This window comes from Astatotilapia calliptera, chromosome 10, assembly GCF_964374335.1.
Source record: "Astatotilapia calliptera chromosome 10, fAstCal68.1, whole genome shotgun sequence".
In the NCBI taxonomy this organism is placed as follows: Eukaryota; Metazoa; Chordata; class Actinopteri; order Cichliformes; family Cichlidae; genus Astatotilapia; species Astatotilapia calliptera.
Window position 1 is genome coordinate 13,953,415 of NC_137431.1, and position 19,093 is coordinate 13,972,507.

Sequence of the window (19,093 nt, forward strand, 5' to 3'; positions counted from 1 at the left end):
TGATGCTTCGCATGTACCTGCTCACCTCTTTCATGCTGCCACCGGGCTTTGGAAAGTTTCTCCCTCCTGTCAGCGTGTGGTATTTCTTCTCCAGGGCGCACAGCATGTCTTGTTCCTGAAAGCCAGAACCAACATGGATATTCAGGTGTTGCGTAGCAAGTTATAATTGCATGTTTGAATCACCATATGATGTGTACGCAATGCACTTTAGAGTAGGTTATTGAACAGTGACAGGCTAACCTTTTGTAACAGATGCAAAGTCACTGTCCTGTCCTTTGCCAGCCTTTCACAGTCTTGAGATGCCTGTAACCCCAGCTGCTTTACCTGAGCTTCCAGAGCAGCCATCTTTTCCTGCAAATCAACACAACTAGTTTCTTCTTCTGGAGGTCAGCTTCTACACAAAAACTGTGCATGTTTTCTGCCATGTATCCCCACCTTCCTCTTGGCCACACTGCAGTGATACTCGGCTCGCTCTTGGAGCAGTTGTGAGCTCTGAGCTTCCTTCTTCTCCTCTAGACGGCTCTCCTCTTCCAGCTGGCAGAACTCCAGCTCCTCAAACTGCTTGGTCCCAGACTCCAGAGCTTCAGCTTTCTGTGCACAAACAGAGAACTTATTGAAATCTGTGAAATGCTATTAAAGGGTGAGGCTGGTCATATCCTATGTAGTTTTTTTGTTAATAAAATGACAATGAAAAGACCAAAAAAACAACAACTATGTATTCACAACTTGGCACATGTTACTCCCTTGAGTGACACATTTCTTTTTATTTTCAACATGTTTGTTTATTTGCCAATGCATTATCTGGCAGCAATCCAGTGCATGTAAAAGATGAATGTAGCTTCTGGTCTAAACCTGCAATATTTCCAAAAACCAGCAGGAGGTGACTTCTCTAACTGCAAAAACAAACAAACTTCATGTAAAGTATATCTATCGGAAACTACCCTTCTGCTCACATGATCCATAACCTCAGTAAACACTTCACTTAAGTATTTATGGTCTCAATCACTAGGTAAATACAAAATACAACAACACAGCCCCAATTAGATTCAGAAAGGACAATGTATGCTTTAGGTGAGCTACTTTGTGGTAAACAATTCTCTAATGTATCAGCATGCAGTGTGTTTTTGTTTCACAGCGAGCTACCTCCTTTACGCCTGCTTTCAAAAATCTAAGATAGGACCACCTAAAACTCCTAAGCAGAGGCTTCAGAAACAGGAATTTATAAAGGAATCAGTGTTACCTGTAGGTTAGGTGCATCTGTTAAATACAGTTTAAGGAATAAACTGCCGCAAATCAATCAGCAGCTGAAAATATTCACTGACCACCACTTGCTAAAGAAACATAGCACAGAAACTGTCTTTGCCCCTTTAACCTTTTCTATTTGCTTATTTAATACTGTACTTAATAAGGCCTACTTTTGTGTAAGCAATGGTTCTTTCTGTCGATGTTCCTGGAAAGTCATTTTCTAGCTGACCATACAGGAGGAAACATGTAGCATAGTTTTTATGGACATGGACTATTAAACCACATTCTTCAAAAACCTGACTGTATTTTAAATCCTGCTGATACTTCCACACATAACTTTGCACATACCCACACACAATGCCATATTGGTTAGCTAAATTAAGGCTAAAGTTAGCAATGTTTGCACTAGCAGCCTTCTTTTCTTGCAGGATAGCAACTAAACATTGTTGCTGTCCAATAGAAGGGGCTGCTGGCTCACTAAACGTTGCCTGGGCTACTGAGGGCTCCCAGCATAACGTCTCAGACGTAAGTGAACAGTTTAAACAACTTACAACTCGTTAGCTGACTAGCATGTGTAGCAAGGTTGGGGAGTTTTCTTTGAGTATAACAACCTGTTTTTTTTTTTTAGTCTTTTCTTTGAATTCATTGACAAAAGTGGTACAGGCAAGGCGACACACTGGAGTTGAAATTGGGTTTGAGTGAAAATTACTCAAGGTTTTCGAACTCATTTTCTACTAGAAGGCAAGCACATTTTAGAGCAAAGCTGTTAATAATATTAATATTTATTACTAATTGAGACTGACATTGTCAAGCATCCAGAATGAGGGAATGGCAGCGAATAAGCAGCAGACTAAAACCTGCTGAATGAGATTCCTTTTGTGCACTGACGATTACAGGTAACATTAACATGATAAACCTGGTGTATTTGATGAAGCACAAGAGAAAATGAGGAAATGCACAGACTTATGAGTAGTTCTGAGTGCTTCAAGACAGAGTCAGTGTCGCTTCTGTGCAGTATTGCAGTATTCTGTATATTATAACTCACTATTTCCAGCCTGTGGGCTGCGTGAGAACACTGACCCTGCTGAGCTGCTCCTGTAACTGTTCCCTTAGAGACAAGGGGCACTTATCAAACTGCCTCTTCAGCTCATTGTACTCATTCCTCTGCTTTTCCAGGGCCTTCCGCTCAGCCGACACATTAGCCCTCCCCTAAAAACACACAGAAATACACACACACACACACACATACGTGCACACAGTTATGCCCACATTCAGACACACGTACAACACCAAGGAGAAAAATAAAATCACGGGTAACTCAAATTCATGCAGTCAGGCTTGGAGGCTAACTGGTAATCAAGGCAAGTTAGAGAAGATTTAGAGGAACTAGAGGTTAGGCCAAGCAGAGGTGTTATGCATTTAAGATGTTTAGAGCATTTGGTAAAATGTAATTATTAAATATAATTAAAAGAGCTTCTGCATATCTCATAAGCACTTTTGATCACATTCGGCAAGACTTGAAGTTGTTCTTTTACTCTGTGTTTTTTAAACAGATGTGTGCATGTGTCTCTTGTGTTTTCGACATAAGCAGTGCAAGTCAGCTGACAAGATTGTCTATATGTAGATTTTAGTGTATCTAGAATATTTGCATATTCATGATGAATGAGTGAGATTCACGTGTTCAGATTCAAGAACATGTTATTCACGTGCAGTTTGTACATGTAAAATCAACGCCTACTGGATTTACGCCCACCTTGTCCTTCTCTTTCTGGGTGGCCTTGTCCAGCTGGTTGAGTTTGAGCTGTAGCTGAGAGATTATTTCATTTTCAGCCTCCACCTGCTCCTGTTCTGCCCGCCACTCTGCCTGCAGCAGGGCTTGCTCCATCTCCACCTACAGACAAATATGGAGTCAGAGTCTGCAAGTTAAACAAATACTATAAAGAGCTTCTGCTCCTCTTGCTGCATTGGTGAGTTGATCTAAGAGCACGCAAGCTAAAAGGTGAAATATTTCATTAATGGTTATAAACGGCAGTGTACATGTGTGCCTGCTGACCTCATGTTTGGTCTCTTGCAGCTGCTGCTCCAGCTCACTGACTCTGTGTTTCAAATCATCAACCCTGGCCAGGATCCTGTTCCTCTCCTCCTCCAGGTAAATCTCCTCCTGTCCAGCTAACAGCTCTTCACACTGAGTGCAGATTTACATATTAATAAAAATAACACAATTCAGATCAGCCACATCATTTAACACTAGGATGTGTATTTTACCTCTTGGTGCGTGCTCTCTGTGCTGCTAGACTCCTCTCTCTGGATTTCCTCGTCGTTCTCTCTCACCCTCTGGTTTCGGCCGTCTCCCGGGAGAGCCATCCCCCCTCCCGAGTCTGAACAAAGTCCTCTACCAGCACCCAGCAGACCACTCTTCTCCAGCTCCACAGAGCCGTCCTCATGATTATACTCTGCGCACAAATTCAGGATGGTCTCCAGTCTCTGTCGCTCCTTTAGAAGACATGCAAAATGTAAGCACGGCTGATATTAGAGATCACTGTATAGATTCGTGTCCTTGAGTGACATTGTCCCATTTAGGCAGCTGTCCCTCTGCCGCTGGCATGGGACAACAGTAACCCGATAGCAGCAGGGCTGAAGCTGATGCAGACTGTCTCTCGGGAGGGGGCTTCTTGGTCAAACCTGTCTGAGCTGCTTGAGTTGTTTATGAAAACACAGTCTGCTGTAACTAAGAAATCCCAACAATGCAAGATCTGTGTGTGCTGGATGAATGTATTGCGGTAGATGTTGCACTTTTTTACAAACTTATTTTTTGCCTACTGCATCATCTCACATGGTTTGAACTTGTGGCCCAGTGTTGTCTCTCATTACAGCAGACAATAGCATGTTTGCTTTAATACTAAAAGTATGTGGAGTATGTAATCATCATTCCAGCGAGGAGTCTGGCAATACGAGGTACAATTGTACCCAATGTGCTTCTTCCTGTACTCTGCTTTTGTCTGCTACATAAAAAAATCAGCCAGTTAAAACCACCAGCTCTGTTGTTGCAAGATTTACCCCTCAGACTGTCTGAGGGAAAAAAGCAGTACTGTGAAAACTATGAAATGACATTCTAGATTAGGAAAAGGGGCTAAATATATAGATATAAAGTCAACGTAAACCATAAAATGGTTTTATAGATTGTAACGCTAATTATTTTAAGCTATATGTTATTACATTTTTAATACAAGTGAGCATAGTAAAGCAGGTTTTAAGTTGATGATTCAACATTAATTCTTACTTAGTTTCACCCTTAGTTTGCATCAGTAGGCACAATACAAATTATTTTAATACCTCTGAGATGTTGTCTCATGGAGCACAGTTATTCTGAAAAATATGTATTTACATAAATATCTTAGATTTTCAGATCTCCAGATGCTGGAGAATCTAGATTTTCATTAACTTCATTAACAAGCGACCAGTTTCTCCACTTCACCACAGTGTCTGCTTCACCTAAAGGTAAATGCGTTTCATTATAAAGAAAAAATGGGGAGTGCCCACATTTCATAAACCCGAAGAAAACTTAGCATATGCACTTTATAACAACATTTCCACACACATATTAGTAAATGAGGGCCACTGTCAGAAGCCATGCTTGTTGGTTGTTTTTTATAATTGTAATATTTTATAATATTTTGTCCAATAATTGTCCATGAGGTAATTTTTGCAATGATCTCCACTCCTGGGAGGATTGGCAAGTGTCTTGAACGTTTACACTAGTGAATAATCTTCCTCACTGTAGAACGATGGATTTCATATTGAACGAGTGTGTACTTTTCTGTTCCACGTGACTGTATGAGTTGTTACTATAACCAACGAAGCAAATGCATGAATTTCATGTCTTATAAAGGAAACTTTCTCAATTAACTCCAGCTCTCTCTCAAAAATACCCTGTGGCCACTTCTCAGTGGAAGTGGTGCTAAAATTAAATTCTCTATTGCATTACTTCCTCTCTGACAATGCCCTTTGCTTTTCCTGAGAGATAACCTGCAGAATAGGGTTTTAAAGTGCAGGCAATATTATAACTATAGGTGGGTTCTGCATCTGTGCCAACTGTGCCAAGAGTGTGGCTTGCCAAATATAGGAATGTATTTTACTGAGAGGATATCCTCCTTTTGTCTGTCCCAGCAGGTCTGCAATTTGTGTGTTTTAGGGTTTAATACAAGATTATGATACTAAAAAACAAGAACGTATTAAAGGCCCTGAAAATGTTTCTCTACATGCCAGTGGGGTTTGTTAGCGCCATTCTACTAAAGAACCAAGACTGTGTGGTAAAAACGAGAGGGCAGGAGAGAATCACTGCTCCAGCTGACACTGGGAGAGAGCTGGATTATCACAGGGCTGACACACAAAGACAGACAACCATTCTTGCTTAAACAAGTTATAAATCTACCTAACAGACAATAAACCAGGGCACGTGGACAAAACCCATGCAGTTACAGATACTGAGGGAAACGAGAGAAAAATAACAGGCAGGTCTGAGCCCAGGACTGGCTTTGAAGCGAGATTGCTAAACACCACATGGCAACACAGATCAAAGCCCCCGGAAAATTAATGTAAAAAGAAAAATAAAAAAACTTCTAGAAACTGCTAAAGCTCATAATTTAACTTTTCATTCTTAGTAGGAGCCAGGTTTACACTTAAGGCACTTTTCCAACCTTTCTGCCAAATTAAGCCAAAAAAATCTTTTTAACCTCTGATCAGAGTCCGGCTATCCCACACTGGCCTTCATGCAAATAAGCTAATGAGCCAAACCTCTACATAATTATTATCTGACTTTACAATAATTAGTTAATATTACAGTTGCCTATTAAAATGGTCACAAAGTGGTTGGTCGAGTCAGAACATATGATTTCTATATGTGTGCTATTACTCAGTAAAGTTTCATAAAGCTTCTGCATAGGAAGGTGTTTGACAAAACAGCAAATGATACTGCTTTTAGCTTGTGAAAAACTAAAGTCAAATACTGGAATTAAATTAAAATATATATACACATAGATATAGATTTTCCACTTATGTAAAGTCCTCTTATTTCTGTCTTTTCACCTGCTTTCTTGGCCCTTTTCTTACTCTTTCTTCATGCCTGTCAAGCCCGGCATTGCCATATTACACTTGCACTTAAGAACAATAACAAAAATGAACAAGAGGAGCCTAAAGAGAGTATATAGTGCTCATTTTGGAAAAGCAAATATATTTGACACAATAGTGAATTCAGATCCCAATTTTGATTCCAAGAGCTGCCAGACAAGACAGGCTTATAAAGAAATAAATTCAAATATAGATCACAAGGGAAAAAAACTAACCAGCACACGCTTAGTACAAGAAATATCTGTTCTTTAACTCCTTGGGTAGTAGGCAACGTTGTCTACACATGACACTGCAGGTGACTCAACACAATTCTAGAGTCGCTCAAGTAGTAACTATTTTATTTGTTACCAGAAACCCTTTGGGTCCTTAAATAGAGTGCGGACATGAAGGCCAGGCAGCGACCAGCCGCTGAGGTGGGCGCTTCAGCTGTCACTAAGCCGGCAGGATGAGGTGGGGCTGATGTATGGGGGTTGGGTAGGGGGTGGTGTGTGTGAGGAGTAGACTGAAGATGGATTACAAGTATACGATCTGTGATCGAGTGTGGGTACAAATAGGAAAGAGCCTTGAGTCGAGCGCAGATAGCTTTGAAAGTAAAAGCAGCTCATTCTCTTGGTAAATAACCAGCCCGACCCTCCGCTCTGGACCCCAACACTTCTGGAAGAATGTTCACTCCGTGTCATTCGGGCCACATGGGCTGACCATTCCAGTAATGCTCAGAGGAGATGAGCTGCTGGAAGTATGCAACAGGATTTAGAGAAGACATGAAAGCAGACATGGAGTCTGCTATGCCAGCAGTGCCTCTTCTACTTAACTGTGTTTATGCCCTTTATAGTCATACACTTTGTTATCCCTGTAGTCTTAGTCTTCATTCATAGTCCTGTGTTGTTTTTATTGCTGTGTATGAAGCTAAAGATCTCTGTTCATAGCGTGGAAAATAAACCAAATACGTTTATTTCCTTTCTACAATCAAACAAGATTCAAACACTGCTAAAAAGAGATTGAACACTGCACTTATACTTGTTTCCACAACTGCAAACCAGTATTGATGTTCACTTACCAGTTTCTCCATTTCCTGCTCACGCAGCCTCTCCTCTCTCTGCCAGCGATGGTATTCAAGCAGCTCGTCCTCATTGTCGCTGATCTCAGAGATGCTGTTTTTACGTTCCCGAGTGTATGGTTTTGGAAGATTTGGGTCCTTGCCGGATGATCCCTTGGCAGTCGGAAAAGAAGTCTTTCTTACGCTATGAGGGCTAGCGACAGGAGACAAACCAGATGCAGAGCCTAAGCTTGAGACCATGGCATTTCCTGGCGCAGGCCTTGACTGCCTGCTTCCCTGCTCCTTCTCCAGCCCAGGGAGTGGTGATGGACTCTGGGCATACAGTGCCCGCATGACTTCTGCTTTTGAAGGAGTCGTGAGTTTGCGGTTGCCCTGGGGGCTCTCTAGGATGGGGTTAGCATTGAAGCCCTGTGAGGGAAGGGGCAGAGCCGAACCCTGCGATCCTGAGGTCCCTCTGCCGGGCACCCTCAGGGCGGTGGACCCAGACGAGTCTGGAGTAATGACCCTTTGAGATATGTCTACATGGGAAAGAGACTGAACCTGCTCTCGCAAGGGGCTCTGGGATCTCTTCTGTAGGGTGGAACCCCTTAATTGAGGGCTTGACGGAGTCTTTGGGTAAAACTTGATGGATGATGGTTTGTGGCTTTGGCTTAAGTTTTCTGCGCTCTGTCCTGAACCCCTGATATGTTGTGTGGGGCATGATGTTGCCTCTGCCCTTGCGTTCCTCAGAGGCTTTGGACTCTCCTGGGCCTTTTGACTTCCACTGGTACCACTTGCAGCCACAGAGAGTGAGGGCCGTGGATGCGGGACAGGGGTGTGATTGGTATGAGGTAACCGGGCAGGTGTTTTGCTGTCAAGGTTATGGCCCAGGAAGCTGCTGCTGTTCTCATAAATTGAGACATCTATTTTGGAGTTGCTAGTTCCATTGAGCATGTCTGGGGGAACGGGATGTTTACCAATCCCCGGTGATGATGAAGTCTTGAGCACCAAAGAGTCCTGCAAGGTTTTTGCCATACTGTTAATTTTGGAGTCATGGTTCCCATTCAGAGCCTTATGGGGGTCTGCAGGAGGAAGACAGAAACACTTGTGCATGAGCATTCCTGCTGAATAAAGGGAGAAGACAGTTGAGCAAACACATAAACACTCAGTGTGACATCTTTGTCCTTTTGACCTCCACCATGCCTCAGGACGGCTCCAGGACACAGAGGGTCAGTCCACACAAGGAAAAACACACCCCGCCTGCGCATGTTGTTGCACACGCACATTCATACATAGTGGCTTAATAGTGATAAATGTCTTGGAGCCCATAGGTTCCTGTATGAACCAGTGGTCGGGATGCTCCTTAGCTGTGCTGCAATCCTAAAGGGATCCAAAGCAGCTAAATATACATCGACAGCCATGTACCTCATTCAGAGCAGATGAAATCAGGGTTTGGTCAGGAAAGAGTGAACACAGTGGGCAGGGTGTGGCGGCTCTTACTGTTCAGGCACTGACAGCCAGAGCAGTAAGGTCAGAGGAGAATAGATTCTAAATATCACCTAGAGCACAGGGCAGCAGTTACAGTAGGCGGTGGGCCAGAGTAGTATAACATAACACAAATGTAAGTGTAACAGCTGACATATTAAAAGCAAGAAAAGATTACAGCAATCTTTTTGTGCAACGAGGTCACACACTGAGCGAGAATCACAGATTTAAGTGGAGTAGATCACAATGTAGGCCACAGATAATTAGCTCTGAACAAGCTATTTCTGCATCCTGTCAAAGATAATAATATTTCAGTCAAACGTCAAGACTAGCAGGGCTGAAAATGTTTGACTTTTTCGCTTTTGCAACAAGTATCTCAGTCAGATTTTGTTTACTGCTTAAAATCTCACTAACAAGGATCTAAGCCTTGATCTGTGGGTATTTTAAAAAGGCAACCACCTAAAGTTTGATGTCTGAATGTCATTCTACCCAGACATCCGGCCTCTTAATCACTTTAAACTAAACAGTGTCAAATTGTAAGGCACCTATTCAACTTTAACAGGAACTGATTGACTTTTACAGCAGGAAATTATGACTCCAAAGTGGTTTGTGTGCCCAAAGCATTTGCTCTGCCCAGAATAGCTGCTGAGCAAACTGTGCAACCCTCGTACACACAGTTGTTGCAACAAGATTATATTAGGAACACAGGAAATGTTGGAATGGTGTTTGCATTTAATAATCATTAAAATGGGATCTTTACCAGATGGAGTTTTTGTGGCGCTCAGCCCGCGGGTCCCCTCTGGTAGCATGCTCTTCATCCTCTGAGCCTCTTCGGGATGGTTGAAACGGAAAAAGGCCGACTGACCGAAGCACAGCATGCACCCTGCCAGGGGAGGCGGCCATGGACATACAAAACTTTATTTGCTGTCAACATCATTCATATCACAATAAATCTACAGCAATAAAACTGGACTGTTGTTAATCTATGTATTTTTTCCAAACATTATAATTTAATTTAGATCTTACAACTTTATACTTTTTACAGACCACTGCATGTGTCCTACAGTATGCAGACCAATTCATGCTTTCCTTTGTCAGTAATCGGTGCACTGGAAGGTGAGTGAGGTGTGATTGCAAACCACCAGATGAGGTGGTAAAATAAAGATTTCTTTCTTTTTTGATGATGAAATGCCGAGTTTGAACCTCCTAAACAAAGTTTTGACTTGTTAACTAACATGAGCTGACTAGTTCAACTTACATGTAATTAACCGGTAAGTGAAATCAGCTCCTCATCAGTAGCTTGCATTTCTGGAGTCTTTCAAGAATCCCTGATACTCCTGAAGTTTTGTACTGATATTCCACACGAAGTTTAACATGTAGCTGATCCTTTAGAGTCCATAGACCCGCATCGTTGTTCCTTATGATGTATAAACAAAGCCATTTCCTCCATTTACGAGTACTGGTCTTTTTCAGTTGTCCTTTGAATGAAGCAAAGCCTGAAGTATTCTTGTTCAGCAGCTGCTGCCTCCACACATACCGGCTTCAAATGACATTTTGGTATAGCTGCTGGCTTGGATCTTATAGAGAGGGGACTGAGGGGGGTGGGACTGTAATGTCTTTTTTTTTTATAGCAACTATGCATGTTACCGGAAGGGCTTGGAATTGTTTTGTCATCATGACGCCTGGCAGTGTTTTTATCAACGTAGCCTTAATTTAGACATTCGGATACTCAACATTTTATTTTCTATTGCAGCTCTGCAAAAGCAACTGTTTGCCCTACTCAGTCTGTCACCATCAGGTTTATATTTTGTATTTTGGTAAAACTGGTAAACAGGGTAAAGAGCAGTTATTTTAGTTACTTAAGCCTGTGACGGTGCTACCTTGAGTAAGCCGATAAGGTTTGGTGAGGCGAACGCCATCTGCTGAGCACTGGTTTCCACATGGGTACAAGGTGATGTTGCCTCCCTGGTTTTCAATGTAGCAATGCTTAGCTGCGATGCCGGGGCCCTGCAGGGGGATATCTGTCCCCTCACTGCCCAGCGTGGTTTTCCCTGCAACAAGAAAGAAAAACATCTGTCAATAATTTTGGAGAGTCATGTGGTTCGAAATACATTAGTAAAACATTCTTAGACCTGCAGTTCAAAGCCAGTGATGATGTGAGTTGAGTCACAAATGGAACCAGCTTATGAACTCATGTTAAATAACAGGTGTAGGTCTCAGGAGGTGTGTTTAGCCTGACAGATAACAGGGATCTCATCAGTGGAAATTAATACACCCATCTGCTGACCCTGGTGTGTTGTTCTTAGGTTATCAGTTACATTTTGTCTGTAGGTACAGTAAATATAGCCTGACACAAACACATACTATATTTATATTTTAGCACAGAGGAAATGGAGCACACATACACACACACAAATCCCCTCTTTTCTCTGGGGTGCCACAGCCTCTCCTCTCTCTCCTGTGAAATGTTAAGGCTCGGGGGAAGACAGAGACAAATGGTGCAAGGAAATCACAGGCAGCATTTGTAAGTGTGCCTCAGTACAAGTAACAACAACACGCTCAGAAGTTAGTGTGTCATCAGTCACTGTCACTTCATTACTCTTGACATTCCGTGCTGCTTACTTATTAAAGAACAATTGCCTCACATTTGGCAATTCCACTTAAGGAAGTGTCAGTAAAATACAGTAGACTCCACTTATGATTATAATTCTCCAGTTGAGACCCTAACTGTCAACCAAACACACAGATATATTCTCAAAACCACACACACACACATAAGGGTTGTGACCTTCCAGCAGTGGTAGTAAAGTGATGGCTGTGCTCAGGCGTCCACTTCCCAGGCTGACCAGGTGGGGGCGCTCTGCCTGGACTTTGAGGGATTTGCCTGTTTCAATCAAGTCGAGCGGAGTGCTCTGTTAAAATAATAAAACATCATCAGAGTTATTTTTACACAGCATAAGGATCTGTTTAAGACAATAGTAGTGGGTAATATTTGGATCTGTATGCATGAAGTAAACAGCGTGTCACAACATAACATATAGCATGTAATTAAGCCTGAGTTGGATTGCACTACAGGCCTCACCCAGTAATGTGGCTTTTTTTCTCTCCCATGAATAAGATTTTCAGATGGACAAATTCTTATGTGTTGTACATGGCATTAGTTCAATAGTCAGCTACATTTTGTGATGCTGGAAATAAATCCGTGCACAACCCAGATGTCTGTCTGCAGCTGGGAAACACTGGGATCATTTTAATAGGATAATGACTGATTTTATTTGGCAAAGTCAGACGTATTTGTTAAAAAATAAAGAGTTAAAAATAAAGAGTTGTAGAAAGAAAGTCAGAAAAGTTAGAGCAAAAGCACACTTACATTACTACACTTATAGTCTTGTGCTATAAAACCAGATATGCTTGCTCTGAAAGCTTGCACTAATGGATGTGAAGCTGATATTACTGCTATGCTCCTGCTTTTAAACGCGTAAACCTCTCAGTAATGCTGAATAAAGCTGACTTACAACAGATGCTGCTAGTAAAACAAGTTACAATTTATCTTAACTTGTGTCTGCTATAAATAGTCAGTGGCACCGCAGGAAGAAATGCCTCACCTGTAAGACCTGGTGCGTTTGTCGCCCATGCTCCACTTTATTCCTGCTCATGCGGTCCATGTCGGCTGGACTGGCAGAGTTATCCGACTCATGAAGGTCCTGAAGCGCAGAGACAGAGTGGCAGGGCATGAATGGGAGCACTGGGAATACTGCTACTACAGTTGTACTACAATGAGAACAGTGCTTTCCATAGAAGCTCTTCTGTCCCAGTTATAAGCCCATGTGACCAAACCGTTGTACAGAGTAATTGTTTCTTCAGAACTAAACACAGAGCAATCCATCAAGAAAGCTGCTATTGATTTATGCCTCAGCCTTTAAAAAAAAAAAAAAACGTTCGAGAATGAGAGCAACAAACACAACAATAGCAACCACAGATTTTATGTGAAATGTGCTTTGGATATACAGCAGTTTGAGCTGGCTCTGCAGGTGCTTTACTCATCAGGGGTCAGATGACTGCTTCGTCTGGCTGTGGTGAGTCACCGTGATCTTACAAACAAACAGTCCAAACTGTCTGCAGAAACATGTTGCAGATTAGAGCCGGCTGTCTGCTCGTCTTCCTCCAGTCAGACAGGAGAGCTACAACAAGCCATGAGGACTAGACATGGCTCAAACAAACACGCACAAACACATAGGCAGCCCGGATGACTCATTCATATTTCCACTAAAAGCTCCCATCCGCATCTTTCACTATCACTTGTTTTGCCATCTGGGCATCTAAGCAAAACTAGAGTAGACGCAACTACCTTACTATCTAATGTCTGTTGTGTCTACCCGAGGATGAAAAGCTGCTGTGTGTCGTGCTTGACTCTTGGTTTTACATTTCAAAGTAGAGCTCAACGCCGCCAGTGCCACTGTGCTTGAATGATTCGGTTTAAACTCTGTGACATGTCTTGCGGTGTTTGTTATAGTGCACAGAAGACACGTCATTCCCACAGACACTTTTTTAAGGGCCTGAGCTCTTTGTCGGCCTATGTTGTCATCACTGATTAATTAAAAAAGATTTAAATATCCAGCGTGCTCCAAGTTTAGCTCACGGCGTTTTTACACAACAGGGCGTTCAGTCTGCGTCTGATGTCACTCCAGGCAAGGCTGCTGGGTGAAACCGCATACGTCTGACAATCGCGTCCAGTGTGCGAATCTCAGAGGACCCAGTGACACGAAGAACAGACCATCCCCTCTATTCGTCACTGACACAGGACCCCTCGCGCCTCTGCTGTCAGCCCCACTGCCTGTCAACACTGGGCCTCTTTGAGCCACGCAGTCAGACACAGGACAGGAGAGTGGGCAGGCTAATGTGCCTCTGTCTGCCTCACTCACACACTCACACACACAAACACATATGCTCCTGCTCCAAAAAGCCTCAGTAATTTAACGTACACACCCAGGCAGAGGAACAGTTTTAATGCTTGCGAATGCAGGCCCTCGCATAGTAACCTGTCATTATGGAGGCAGTTATGCCCTTCAGAGCTGCCACAAGCTTCTGAAAATAGATACTTGCCTGCCACACAGACTGGGCTGCCACTTTTAAAGAGAAATGACTTTGGTTTAGAGTGAACAATGAAAAATCAGAGGAATACACAGAAAATCTAACAGCTGGAATGATCAATAAAAAACATGAAATAAAATAGAGTTATATTACAAAGAGAAGATATTAGCACAACAGTGCTGGTGAAAACAGCCAAGTGTTTACTTACTTCACTGACAGACAGGCAGCTTTTACCATCTCTTTACTCTTGCTAAGTCCAGACAAAAGCTGGGTCCATGGGTTTGCCTGACAGTTGCTAGCACATAGAGCAGTGTCCACATTATTGTGTATGTCTAGCTCCTTGCTTTTTTCATTCACTCACTGAGTTCCTCTGCTATTTCCCTCCTCCCAACCCCTTCTCCTGCCCATCCCGGTGCAGAATTACATCAGATTACAGTTACAAACAGTAGAGGGGAACCAGGCACTGCCCTCCAAAACATACTCCCAATTCCTCCATATTGATTGCTTCTCCTTTTTTTGGCAATTATGAGTAAATAACTTCACCCGAACATGCAGTTTCAGAACACTCCAGAATTAGCTCTGCACAGAGTTCACATCCTGCTGAGAGAATGGTTGAAATGTTCAGGCTCTCAACAAGCTTTCCATTAAATGAAAGTTCAAATGGACCGCACCGCCCAATCACACAAGGCGGGGCTGTCTCCTTAAAAGTGTCTATGGGTTAAGCAGGTGTTAACAGTCTAACCCATGCAGGAAATAACATAAAGTGTAGGAGGCGGTGATGGAAAAGACCTTGTGTCCTCTGACTTCCTGCTCTGAGCTCTGGACCGCTGATGCAACGAACTCCAAAAGAAGTGTTTCCACTCTGGAAAACTGTCGAACAACACTTTATGATAACGCTAACTAAATGGACGACGGTGGATTACAATGCTTCCACTGTGTAATGATGGAGCAGAGCGATATGAAAGGTCCACAGGAAGTGAGCGAACACATGTGAGCATCTTTTCAGACATCCCACAGGAACTATTTGGCTTACAGACAAACACAGAGAGAGTAGAAGAGAGTGGGAGAAAGCCTCCACTATTGATCTCTCAAGGCTTTTCCCATGGTCGGCGGCCAGAGAGTAGAGGGAGGAAGTGAGACGGATGATGACTCACTGAGGAGAATGAAAACAAACAAACAGAGGCAGCTTAGTAACCCGATGGACTGAAGACTGCAGAGGTCTGCAGATAAGGTTTGTGTTTTGAGTCCTCAGCGATCATGTGGAGGCTACAGCTGAGGGGGTAAAGTTTACTAAATGACCTTTAAATGGTGATTACAATGGAAATCCCCATATAGCTGTTCATCCATGTGAACAAGCAGATGGAAGTGATTTTTAAATACAATGCAGTCTTTATTATTTAACGAAATGGAACATCTGAAAGATAAATGGTGAATGCAGTTATCTAGTGGGCCAAGGAGTTTCCACATATCTTTCTTTAACAGAATAGATAGCTGCTTACTTACTTATATAGATAGGTACCCAAGTGGATATCAATATATTACTTTAATCAAGGAGCACTACCATGAAGATAATCTAAGGAGCTTGGAAAGAATAAACCTTTCACCTCTCATCTGAGAGGCTTCTTCAGTTCTGCAGTTGCCATGACGATAGTAATAATTATTAAAACATAGACTAAAGACCATCCATCCATTTGCTTCCACTTATCCAATTCGGGATTGCAGGAGCCTATCCCAGCTGCCATGGTGCATCAGGTGGGGTTGACCCTGCACAGGTATGTCACATGGCTAAGAAAGAGAGACAATCAACCATTCACACCTATGGCCGATTGACAATCAGTAGTTAACCTAACCTTACTAACAGCATGTCACTGAACTATGTAAGGCAGGGGAAAAACATTGCTAACCACTGTGCCACCATGCTGCCCAGTACCACAGTGTAATTCTCATAGAGGAAAGTATATAAATGAAGTCAGACAAAGCAGGTAAAGTGGAGTTGGTGGGGAGGTGGGTTGCAAAGTAGCTTGCAGATGCACAAAAGTCCAGGCAGGCAAAGCAAGTTGAAGATGAACTTTTCAGTCTTTCTGAACTGTCTGCAGTGATATCTCAGCCTGGCTGTGAGCACTCTGAGATGATAATAATAAAAGTCCAAAACAAGCTATGCTGTGAGTGTGTGATTTCCCACAGATACTGAACTGCTTGTCTGGTAGGAGGTTTGGATCAGTCAGCTTGTGAACCCTGCAGTTACACACTGTGAAACAGATGTCTGCAGGTCTCTGCAGGATGACATTAGGCTGCAGGTGGAAACAGTGAAGATGGCAACAATTATGCAAGTGGGGGCTCAGGCAGTCAACACTCATGCAGGCTGTGTAGGAAGCTTGATGAGAAGCAGCTTACACATAACGCAGATTTCATTGCCTTAAATTGAGGGTCTCACTCTTTACTACCTCTCAGACCAAGCATCAATCCTACCCCTTCCCTTAACACTGACAGGACAAAACAAAACATTTCCTTTTAGACAAACCTTAACCTAAATGTAACCTGTAATTATTCTGATGCCACATGTTGAGGGGTTGGCGAGGCTCAGCTCAGGACAGGAAATACTATCCAGAAGGAGGCGGTGATCGTGGAGCGATCACAGAACATCTGCAGCCCAAATTGTTTGTAGAGTTATGGGAAACACCGGGTCTCATTTTTGGAATAATATCAGAACATTGCTGCTGTACAGTAATAATGCACACACACAAGAATGCCATTCAAACCTCCTGATTGGCTAAATTGAAACAAATCCAGTCACACTGAGAAAAAACAGTACCAGCTCAAATCATGTGATTAGTCAAATGATGCTCAGAAAAGGCACAAAGCCAAACGAACTAGTGAACAACAGGAAATTAGAGACATTACCGCAAAAGAGTTTGAGCTGCCCACAAAACCAATGGACTGTCTTCACGCGTGACATCTGTCCACTTGTCTTCTTCAGCTTTTTTAGTATGTCTGTATGGACTCATCAGATACTTATTTACATGTAAACAAGCAAAGTTCCCTCATAGCAAGAAAGCTATACTCACTCAGGCACAGTTGCACCTCACTGGCATGTCGGAGAAATACCTCACCATACTGTTATTTCACCAAAGACAGCCTGAGAACTCTCTCCCTCTCTCTCTCACACACACACACACACACACACACACACACACACACACACACACACACACACACACACACACACACACACACACACACACACACACACACACACTAAAGTGTCCATTCAGAGCCACCTGGGTTTGGCTCCTATTTTTCTCCCTGTCAGATGACTTTCACCTGCTCATGCCTCCCAGTTAAATCAAAAGCCTGCCTTTAAAGATAATGCAAAGATGCGTAACCTGCCGCAAAACCCTGGTGATGCCCTTCTGTCTTCCACACACACATACAAACACTCAAATAAATATTTTTGTTTTCCCATACCCAAGCTCGAAAGGAACATCTCCTCTTCTGCAGTATGATTCAGTCCAAAGATTAAAAACACAAGACAAGGCATCCTCCCAAGCTTTCATGTGAAAAGTCTTCCAGTTCTTTTCTCGAGCATCTTCGCTGCTGTTGAGTAACGTTCAAAGTGAATGTTTCGGTGTGTCTGAACATCATTGTAGCAGATCCAACCCCCCTCTTTCCAGCCCTCTTTTTTTTTCTCTTCCCACTCATCATTCCTCTTTCCCTTCATTAAGCAGGTCCTTCTGTGTCCATGTATAACTTTGTTTCTCACAGATTTGTTGCTTATACCAAGATTTTCTCATGTTCAGACAAATATAGTTGTTTATTTCACAGCAGCTTGAGTACATCTAAACTCTATTACTTTTCAGATGCTGTATAAACAAAGATTACCCATGAACTTGGAAAAACCCTTCTTTTCAGTCTAGATATTTGCTTTTGTTCCAGTCACAGCTTCACCAAACTGTAATTAACATACGAGGTGTTTTGTGGATAATGAAAATCAAAACTTCAAAACTTGCAGAAGGAAAGCCAACAAATTCCATGAAACGACCAAAATGACTGTTTTACCAGAGATCTTTTTTTGTTGTTGCCACAAACAGCTGAAAAGAGCATCACCAGTAAATTTAGAGACTGTGAAAATGTCAACTCAGAAAATTATAGTTATAACAGCCAGTGGACACCGGGGTTTTTCCTTCTGAGCTGGAATTTTTAGCCTGGATGTTGGTGTTGGACACGTTGTCAAGCCCGAGTAATTGGTTCAGCCTGTCCTGGGCTCGGCTCAAACTTGGTGCGTCATGCTGCTTTTGCCGCTATAAAGCACTCAAAGCAGACTGAAATATGTCCTGTGGAAAGGTTACGGGTGAGTTTAGCTGCACACGACTGAGGTTTAATGAGAAAATACGTAATCCATCCCCACCTCTGATATAAAACAACCAATCATTTTATCAGTTATGGATCCCACAAAAGGATTAATTATGTATTATAGCTGGGCATATACTAATGACACTTTAAAATAGTGCTTTGCTGTGTTTTTTCAGATGTCGTACTATTTTATGTAACAGTTGAAATCCTTTCTTTCCTCCGTGTTATGAAATGGCTTATGGTGCACATCTGTCAGCACAGACAGTGATCTGTCTTCAATAGTTGTTAAATAAAAACACATATGGGCAACAATCAGTTTATGCCACAAGTCATTTTGTGAACTTTTTCAAACATCACATGGTGACCCCTGGTGGCAGCATTTGGGAATTACACTCAAGATGTCATGTTTCCACTGACTGAAAGTTTGGTGTAATTTCTGCCAAATGCTTTCTTTCCTTGATGGGGAATTAAAGGTATTTTGAGTACTTTGAAAAGCAGAATGAACAACTGTCTGTTAGCAGGTGTCTTGTTGTGATGCACTATTTGAGACATCTTCAATCAATGCTCATAAATGCTTATGATCTATGGCAAAGATGTCAAACTCATTCTGCAAGCCAACTTTTGTTCCAAAGAAAAAGTGTTGTTAATTCACAGAAAATGTCTTTTTTTTTTTTTTTTAAACTGTGGATTGTAAAACTGAAATTTCTATAGTAGATAGTGTAAAACGTATGAAAACACAGTTAAAAGTACTAAATTTTC

At 42.3% G+C, this 19,093-nt stretch overlaps 1 protein-coding gene and 1 long non-coding RNA gene across 11 annotated transcripts in view; one reads left to right on the forward strand and one right to left on the reverse strand.

The window, feature by feature from the left end:
• Positions 1-9,863, forward strand: part of LOC113030299 (uncharacterized) — a 30,958-nt gene extending 21,095 nt beyond the window's left edge. Inside the window, exons 2-5 of the long non-coding RNA XR_003273568.2 lie at positions 3,076-3,212; positions 3,320-3,394; positions 3,540-3,758; positions 9,657-9,863. This is a non-coding gene — a long non-coding RNA (uncharacterized LOC113030299). The remainder of the gene's footprint in view (positions 1-3,075; positions 3,213-3,319; positions 3,395-3,539; positions 3,759-9,656) is intronic.
• phldb1a (pleckstrin homology-like domain, family B, member 1a) overlaps positions 1-17,600 on the reverse strand; it is a 29,611-nt gene extending 12,011 nt beyond the window's left edge. For 2 of the 10 annotated variants that reach the window (XM_026181628.2, XM_026181626.2), the window contains exons 1-12: positions 12,499-13,331; positions 11,682-11,805; positions 10,774-10,944; positions 9,654-9,776; positions 7,430-8,490; positions 3,511-3,738; positions 3,299-3,430; positions 2,999-3,136; positions 2,326-2,454; positions 436-591; positions 241-351; positions 26-115 (exon numbers count right to left, since the gene is read on the reverse strand). In XM_026181628.2, coding sequence (XP_026037413.2) covers positions 26-115; positions 241-351; positions 436-591; positions 2,326-2,454; positions 2,999-3,136; positions 3,299-3,430; positions 3,511-3,738; positions 7,430-8,490; positions 9,654-9,776; positions 10,774-10,944; positions 11,682-11,805; positions 12,499-12,627 — 2,592 coding nt within the window. In that variant the 5' untranslated portion in view covers positions 12,628-13,331. Of the gene's footprint in view, positions 1-25; positions 116-240; positions 352-435; positions 592-2,325; positions 2,455-2,998; positions 3,137-3,298; positions 3,431-3,510; positions 3,739-7,429; positions 8,491-9,653; positions 9,777-10,151; positions 10,445-10,773; positions 10,945-11,681; positions 11,806-12,498; positions 13,341-14,192; positions 14,351-17,449 lie in introns of those variants that run through there. The other 8 variants (XM_026181619.2, XM_026181618.2, XM_026181617.2 and 5 more) reach the window with 8 other exon arrangements.
• Positions 17,601-19,093: the final 1,493 nt, after the last annotated feature.